This window comes from Morone saxatilis, unplaced genomic scaffold (genome assembly GCF_004916995.1).
Source record: "Morone saxatilis isolate NCDOM2014 unplaced genomic scaffold, NCSU_SB_2.0 Contig16, whole genome shotgun sequence".
Lineage (NCBI taxonomy): Eukaryota > Metazoa > Chordata > Actinopteri > Moronidae > Morone > Morone saxatilis.
Genome location: NW_023339718.1, coordinates 24,862,525 through 24,871,791, shown reverse-complemented (window position 1 = coordinate 24,871,791; position 9,267 = coordinate 24,862,525). Strand labels below are relative to the sequence as shown.

General features: G+C 39.5%; 1 protein-coding gene across 2 annotated transcripts; it reads left to right on the top strand.

Moving 5' to 3' along the window:
- Positions 1-2,857: 2,857 nt before the first annotated feature.
- LOC118326196 (tumor necrosis factor receptor superfamily member 10B-like) lies at positions 2,858-6,171 on the top strand (the record flags this gene model as incomplete). 2 transcript variants are annotated; one of them, XM_035659142.1, is given in 4 exon segments in its annotated part: positions 2,858-2,898; positions 3,088-3,174; positions 4,200-4,236; positions 4,410-6,171. In XM_035659142.1, coding segments are annotated over 4 exon segments (455 nt in total), but the record flags the coding sequence as incomplete, so codon positions are not given.
- Positions 6,172-9,267: the final 3,096 nt, after the last annotated feature.

Here is a 9,267-nt window from a genome sequence, read left to right as displayed (position 1 = left end):
CTGTGGTTGCTTGTGGTTGTTGCAATTGTGGGCCATTTTCGTGTTCAAGGAGGTGTCGTAGAGGCAACAGGTAGGTGGAAAGAGAGAATAAAGAACTCTTTAACGAGGGCACATAAAGTTACCAATAATAGAAATCGAATCAGAAACAAGTCTTGACAGGATATTGCTAGCAACACAAGATATGGTATCTGTAAATACCAGGTGAAACAAATAGACTTTTTGGTTCTAATATGGGCCTTATTACATACCGGACAGGCGAGTTAGGTATATAGCGGGGTTAATGAAAGGGCATAGAAGTAAAGAACCTAACAGATTCGCACCTCCGCCTTGTTCGCCTCCCCAACCTCATATCTGTCCTCCGCCACTCATCTAGATATTAGAATTGCCAACAAGCGACGAAAAGGGGGGGGGTAATGTCTCCTCACTGGCAGCCTATTGGTGACGATATTCCGCTAGGATATGGATCGAAGTCTCGGGGGGTATAATAAAGGGAGGATGGGGGGTGGTGAAATTCCTTTTTGTGTAATACAGAGGAATCATTCACCTTTTAGTCCCACAAGATTTTCAGGGAGTGCTTATCCCACTGACCTGTTACGGCGCTGGTTATATATATATATATTATGTATATATATGTATATATATGTACTACTGTATGTATATATATGTTATATTAATATATTTATATATATGTATATATGTATATATAGTATAGTTATGGTATATATGTTTATATATACATACTATATTATATATGTATAATATATATATAGTATATATATATATATATATAATATAATATTACTATATATATATACATATATATATATTACTATGTTATATATATAGTATATATATATATATATATATATAGATACTATATATATGTGTATATAATATATATATATGTATATATATATATATTTAATGTATATATTACTATAGTTATAAATGGTGGTATATATATATATATATGTGTATATATATATATATGTGTATATATATATTATGTGTATTTATATGTATATGTGTATTTATATGTATATGTGTATTATGTATGTTTTGGAAGTATGAGAAACTTTTAGGTTTTAAAAACACCTTTGGCCACAATCGGCATACAATGACCAGAACATTAAGAAACTTGAGAGACTTTGCAAAGGATTAGATTTATGAAAAGTAAATTATAACATGCAGTGTGACACAACACAGGTGTGATCAGTGTCCTCTGATCTTTAATTAAAACGATCTAGTATTCTATCCCAAGTGCAGAGTCTCTACACTGCAAAGTACCAGTCCATCTTTGTGGGTACTGATACATCATCAATAAAAGCTGTTCAGTTGGAACCACAAAGAAACTGCAGGACACAGTCGAACGTTTCCCCTGTATCGTGATGTCTCGTCTGATTCTTACCAACCAAAACTGGATTGCACATGGGGGTTAAGTAAGGTAGCTCTAGGGCTACAACTAATGATTATTTTCATTGTCTTTTAATTGATCAGTTATTTTCCTGGTTAATCATGAAGTCTCTAAAATGTCAGAAAATACAAAGAAAATAAAAAGCCCATTGCAATTTAATAACTCCCAAAGTGATGTCATGAAATTGCTTTTTTTCCCCAAGCAAAAGTCCAAAACCTATAATAAAAGCAGCAAATATTCACAGTTGAGAAGCTGGAACTGGGGAACATTTGGCATTTTAACTTGAAAAATGACTTAAACACTTAAAGTCTGATTCATCAGCCAATTTATTTTTATATGTTAGATTTTAGAAACTATGCACATGTTAAGATCACTTTTTAACACCGTTCTCTAACGTTTCTTATTGTTTGGTCTCATATCTGTAGTGATGAACACCTGCGGTACTTGTTACTGCTTTGAAAGGTCTTCATCTGCGTCAGGGCTGTGAATTACTCTCTAATACATCAGTACAATCAGTTGGCATGTTTTATGTAGCATGTGCTTCCAGAGACATAACATAGCCAAATTTGGTTGTTGAACGTGGGCATACACCATGTTGTCAAGCTCAGGCTTCCCATTTACATCTGACACCCATAGATTAAGCTATTAAAAATGCTCCATGCTAACAGTGCTAGCATGGTTTAGTTAAACACAACAATGAACAACCTTTTAGAGGTTTTCCCTTTCAAAAGTGTGTCCTTGAATAACCACAGTTTAGACTGCTCATACCTGTAAGGTACAGGGTGTAGAACACAGAAGTACTGTACTGAATGGGTGATGATTAAACGTCAACAGTGATGACACAGCTGGCTTTGTCTTTGACGTACATGGGCTGTGCTGCACTCAGCCTTGCCATCATACCACATGTTTGTGTAGCAGTGTGGGTTAGGAAACCTGCTGAACTGGAGTGCAGATGGCAGCTATGACAGTGATTGCCTCAGCTGCTGATCATACAGCAACAGGCACTATTGCAGAGGATGTGCTAACACTTCCTGCTGACGATGGTGGAATACAGTGTAGTAGGATAAAGGTAAATATCAGGTGGGCTTGCATAAGAAACATGTTAAAGCACTTCCTGTAAGGGTGTATGTTGTTGTCAACCAAACTGGACTTCTCCAGTTCTTGGCAAGTGCAGTAAAGTACCGATCCATTATCTACCGTTAAGCTGCTGTGGGTAAACTCCACACAATCCAGCACAAACTGGCACTGGATCAGTCGGCTCTGAGCTGCTGCAATGAGTGTTAGAACACAAAAAGAGAGCAGCAGCCCGTTGGTATTCACTGTTGGTTTACGTATTAACGTAAATTCAAGTCACACTCACACACAAGTGCTGCCAAATAGCTACTTTGGAAGTTTGGGGAATTTCTTAAAGTTGCATAATCCTGTCCTCACATCCTTCTGCAGATTCTCAGAGCGATCTACCTGGTGGGCTGAAGGCGGGAACGGTGAGTCAATAATAATAGTAGAATAAGCCGATTGCAAGATTTCACAACATATGGCTAGATTTTATTCAAAGAATGAAGATGAATACAACAGCCTGTACCTAATGTACAGTAGACTGAGAAAAATGCAGTTTTTTTAGGAGGATTCTCTCTTCAGAAGGACATGTAAGAACATGTTCTCATTCTCTCCAGCATTACAGTGACAACTATCCCACTGAGACAGGGAGGAACGGAGAACCCCGACAGCTGAGCTCAAGTCTGATCCTATCCCGGCAACCGGTGAGAGCCAAATCCTCCGCTCATGTGGAGGATGAGCACAAAATGCTGTGTGAAAGCCTCAGCAGCTCATCCAGTAACTCCCAGCACAGTCTAACCGGCCTGCCCGTCTATGTCGTCCCCGCATCTGCCCCCCGAGCCTGCCCCGTGGTCCCCCAACAGTCCAACTGGAGGGTGAGAGCAACAGCTCATTTCCACCCCTGCTTCAATCTTTGCTTCCATCCTTGCTTCTTTCCTTCTCACCTGCTTACTCTATTGTTAGTTTCTAACGCTTTGCTGCTTTAAAGGCCGATGCCCTCAGCTGTCTGGTTACACTGGTCCTGACTACTGGTCCTGACTACTCCTCCTCCAGTTTCCCCACTTTGATTCCTACTTGACAAAGTGCATGACAACTCTTCAATACTGCTGCCTTGTGAAAACATCAAACATCATAAACCTTTGTTCGCCACAGAGCTTATTTTCTGTGATAATCTAAAATGCAATGGCAAAGTGCCATTTAATTTCTGGGTTGGCCTACAAGAAAACGTCATCCCTTCAGCGCTTTATAATTAGCTTTACAATTAAAATTGAACTTTGCACTGTCGGCTGTAACAGTGGTTATAGTTGTTGATCAACCAGTGAGTCATTAGTGTATTGGGAAACATGTCTTATTCACTATCTTTATCTGTTGTGACACAGTTGCCGGCTGACTGTATATTGTGTTGTTCAGAGCTGATGTTGGAAGCAGAAGTTGATGAGTCACATGTTCCTTGTTGTACCTGTTAGTTGCAGATTAACATGAAGAGAGATATCTTATTAGTCTGTCTTCTTTCCATTCAAACCTGAATTACAACATTGAATTATTAGAAATCTCTTTAGCAAACAAAGGATTTCTCAATTCATTTCACTGGAGCCTGACGAGCAAGTGTGCCTGGTATTTTGGGACATGCCAAGTAACTGAATAAGAGAGGAGTTAGTTTATGAATCATGAAGAGTTTTAAGAGACGTCTTTAGATATTAATGGTTGTTTTGTCTCCTATGTCATACAGGAAGATGAACCTTTCCCCAGGCTTGTTCCTGTGAATGGTAAAGTGTTTTTATTTTCATTCCTTCTCTCAAATGTTAGAGCCATCCTTATGTCACTCAGATGCACATGGGCAGCCTCAGCCTCAGTCTGGTGTACTTATGTACATGTTTGAGATGTTCATAATAAATGTTATTACTACAGTGGTGACCAAGGTCTTTATCTTTGTTTGCAGGTGAAGAATCTCTGAGGAAATGCTTTACGTTTTTTGAGGAAATAGACGTCAACTACCACAAGAGGTTCTTCCGTAACCTTGGCATTAACGACAACGTGATCAAGAGCAAAGAACTACTCCTTTATGACGACAGGGTCCATGAATTGCTGAATATTTGGGTGGAGAAAGAGGGCAAAGGAGCCAGCTTAAATGACCTGCTGAAAGTATTACTTGAACTGAATCAAAGGCGAACAGCAGAGATTATCAAGGAGAATGCTATTCACTATGGTCATTACCTCTGCGAGGAGTAATGAGAGGTGAACTGTATTCAGAACCCCCTCTGAAAACCTATAGTTCCGACAATACCACTTAATGTGAGGTTCTTGAAAGCCTATGCACAATCCAATACTGCTTGGGCTAGAATGGCACAAGGCTACTGTCCATAGTGGTCCTTTGCTATATATGATAATGGAGAAAGCATGAGTACTGCCATTAGTCTCATAAATATCACTTATGGTGTCAGGTCCTTAATGGAGTCATCTTGTGCATCATCCAGTGGTGGTCGCATTCGCAACTCATAAGGCTACCAATCTCATAAAAGAGAAAGCATGGGTGCTGTTTGAGGTCCTTGGTGCTTCTGCTTCGTCAAGACTATTTGGAGTAGCAATGCACAAGGCTACCACCCACAGGTGTCAGTGATAAAATGAAACCCCTCACTTGTACGTTTACAAAGTGCATATTTTACTGAAGCTGCTGCTCCCGCTTCAGTGAGAGCATCTCACTGTACCGTACAGCTCTGATGGGGAAATGTAGGGTCGTGTGTCGTCAAACCTGGCTTAACTACATGCCTGCTTGACCTTGCACAGACACAGACAGCTTCAATTCACATGTTTTTGTCTGTCTTAAAGTGATTTATTTTCCTTCAGCTCCTCATGGAGTGTTGATAGTGAAGTATTTAATTACAGAAAGTGTTTGCTGTCTTGTATTCCGTATGTACAAAGACTGATTTTTACTTGATAAGAAAAATTAGCTTACAGGCTGAGACAGGTTGATTGTTTCAGATCGTGACTCTGATGTTGTTCAAAACTTTCTGACAATTGTGTTCTCTAACATATGTTTTTATTTATTCAGAAACTAAGTATCCCCTGGGAATTCCCCTGGAAATGAATGTCTTAATGGCTGCACTGATTGTCCAAGAAAAATGCCTATAGATCAATGCTTTACTAAGTATTTAAGTTAATATGGTGGAGAACAGTCATATTTTATTTAAATAGTATGTTCTCTACCTGACTGTATTGTATACTTTTTTACAGAGTTGACCATGGTTCAGTTTGCCTGTTTACTTGATGAAATCACCTGATAGAAATGAATGAATGAAATTCTATTGTTACACCTCTGTCAATCTGGGAGGTTTTATAAAACAAAATAAGGCTTTACTGGTGGCACCAAAGTGCCTTGTCTACCTTAAGGTTAATGGCAATGTTACAGAATGGCTTCTTTTATGTTGCATTTACATTTGTGTCTGTTGCTCTCTGTCTCACTCCTAGGTCCTGTTGTGTTTGTCAGCCTATTGTTTCATAAGGTTACTTTTTTCACATTTAGTAACTGATTTTTACAGACCTAGCCAAGGGTTTTTAACAGAGTATTTACAACTTGATATGCTTTGAAATATGCAAATCAGAATTTGAGTTTCTGAGGAAAAACAGCTAAAATACAAAAGGCCTCAGGAAATAAGTGTGTCAACTTGAATGTATTTAAGAGAGAAATAAACAGTTCACACTAATCTGATGTTTTGTATTTTTGTGACTTTAGTTAATACTTTGTGAATTCACTGTAATACTGTACACTGACTGGGCCAGTGTGCTAGCTAGGTAACTGGGTCACACTATTTTCAATTTCCACTGAAGATAACTTTGTGACGTATGATATGAAGAACAGACTACTGTGTCATGATGACCTATAAAACTAATTTAATGTTTTGGTATTTGACAACTTAGGAATGAGACTCAATTAACTTAACCTTAATCTTTCTCTGCTCTGACTGTTTGTTTTCATTCAGACAGAAAATGGCATTACAAGCGCTAGGAACCTGAATCTTTTCTTTTTTTTTTCTTTTCACAGAATATCTCTATTACTTTCAGGGTATAGTGAAGGTTTCAGCTAATATGACATTCGCGCTATCTGAAAAATCAAGACGGTTGTGTATTAAAAAGTTGGTCTTATGAGAATTAAAAATATGCATTGCCAATATAATACAGTTAAATATGTCTTAAAATACATTGGACAGACTTTGACTGAAGTGAGTTGCCTATGTCTGCTTAGTTTTAGGGCACTACAGCGCCAAGTCGGATATATCGGAGCTTTGAGAAACGTTTGAGTTTCCCAGTTGTAATTGGATGTTAACATGAACAGCATATGGGCTATAATGTGGAACTGGCATGAATGCAGCATGAGAGTCTACAGCTTTGCTAGAAGCTCTGTGATGATGTATCATATAGCAGTGCTTCAAGCTAAATGCTAATGTCAGCATGCTAACATGCTCACCATGACAACGCCAACATGTTTAGGGCCATTGTGTAACATTTAGGAGGATCTATTGGCAGGAATGGATTATCATTAACAAGCCAGTGCAGAAGGGTCTTAAACCTGCATTCTATGTAAAGGCCAGCAGGGGGAGCTCCATTGGCTGCAATAAAACACGATCCCATTCACTTTAATGGATAAATGAACCGACTTCTGACTTGATTTAGCTCAGTAAACAGTTATTTTGGTTCGCCTCAAATCTCTTAAAGTTTCAGTCCTTTTCCCTTCATACAAAGCCATGATGGTTTTTCAATTAAAATGAAATGGGTCCAATTTTTAAGTAAAGAATACAAATGGATAGGAAGCAGGGTTAAAAACAAGATCGCCCTGGTCCACCAAACCCCCCGCAGAAACCGAGGCCCTTCAAACGGTAACTCCACAAAACCATTGGGTAACGTTCACACTAGGTTAAAACCCATGTTTTTGGAACTTTCCTAGAGCAACCCCAAGAAGGGAAACAACAAACCCCCACTGAACCCTGTTTAAAATCGGGGGGCCCCCCTGTTCTACCACCACCTTTTTTTTTTGTTTTTTTTTCTTTTCTTTTTGTCTTTTTTTGTTTTCTCTGTTTTTTGCTTTGCCACCCGTAGTTTCTACAACCGTTCGCCAAAAGCCCGTTTCCTTCATGTTCCCAAGGTTGCTTCCAGAAACAGACACGAGCAGTGGGTTCAAGTTTTAGTTTTGCAATATTCGTAAAACCACCAGGGATGCCATTAAATCCTAACACACTCTCGTCCCGTTTAGAGAAATGAAATATGTTTTTTACCATGAATCCACCGATGAAAAGCGCAAAGAAGTGCCAGTAAAAAAGGGCCTTGGGAAAACACAGTTTTATGGAAAGCCCCCCAAATACCCCTGTTCAGATGGCCACAACAAAAAGAAAACGTTCCCTGGTTCCAAAAGTAAACCCTGTGCACCTATCGTCCCCTCCATAGCAAGCCTGCCTTTAATGACAGTGAAATCCAGCAGGGGAACCATGTAGCATCCCCTGCGTGAGGCCCCGTACACATTGGGACAACCCACTGGCCCTTTTGGAATCAAACGGTTGGGATTGGGGCCCAAAAAAGATGGCTCCCCTTTCTCCCCTGCTTGAGTCCCAATCCCCCAACAAGGTTGGTTCCAAGAGGGGATAGGTTAACCATGGTATCTAAAAGTGGGACAAATGTAAGTTTTCTACCCATCCCCAAACCCTCCATTTTAAACTGTCTTTCTTTTTACTTACTCAGACCTCTCGCCTTTTACATGGCAATTTATCTTGCAGTTTTACTGCCCTCAATTTTTCCCTTCCTTCCCATTTCCCCTCCTTCAAAGCAAGTTATGGCCATAAGTAGCACAGCCTTGGCGTGACTTGTTCCCATTTATGTCCCTCAAGAACAAAGTGTCCCCTTTGTTTCTGGTTCCTTTACAGATTTACAATTATGAAGTGTTTTCGGATGGGAAATTAACCCCGTGTCTGTTAATCAAAAACTAAGCCCCCCGTTATAGGTGGTAGCCCTTACCGGAGCCCAAAACCAAAGCAAATTTTTTAAATAGAGGGTTTGTTTTCGCAGAAACAATTCAGCCTCAAAGATACCTCCCCTGCCCCTGTAACACCCAAAATCCCCCAGTTTTTTTCTGACTACCCCATTGCAATCAACTAAGCCTGTCCGTGAGGAACGTTAATCACAACATTTGTAAGCCCAGCCGTCCCTAACAGTGTACCAGCCCAAATTACCCACTCCAGGCGAAAAAAAAGGTATTTTTGAAAGTTACATACTTTACGTTAAGAAATACATGAGAAAGCCTCGGCCCTTGCCTCCAGTGGCCCGTCAATTTAACTCCCTTTTTTTGTTTTTCTTTTACATGAAAATACAAATATGTGCTTTGGACTTTTGACAAAAAAAATTGAAAAATTCAGCCCCTGGTGCTGGGTAAAAAAGCTCCTGCTTGCCATACAAAGTTATTTTTTCTCCCAAGTAGGAAAATGAATGTGGTAGTACAAAAAAGAAAAACTCTTCGACTATCCATCTGGGTAGCCGGAATGGGGGGTCCCTGGAAACAATTCCCCCTCCGGCAATCGACTTCTCAAAGAAGGACACAAGAAAAGGTACATCACCACAGAGAGGCAAATCCAAAACCACATCTTTTAAAAGAAATCTCACCTCTTTTCCAAAATATCTTTTCCTTACATTGAAAGGTTTCCAAACCACCCACGTGCAACTCCTAAAATTAATTTCTTATACACAACACCTTCCCAATGAATCTTAAATCCTGGAATCCCATGATCCACCAAAATGTGATTCCCAATAATATCGTC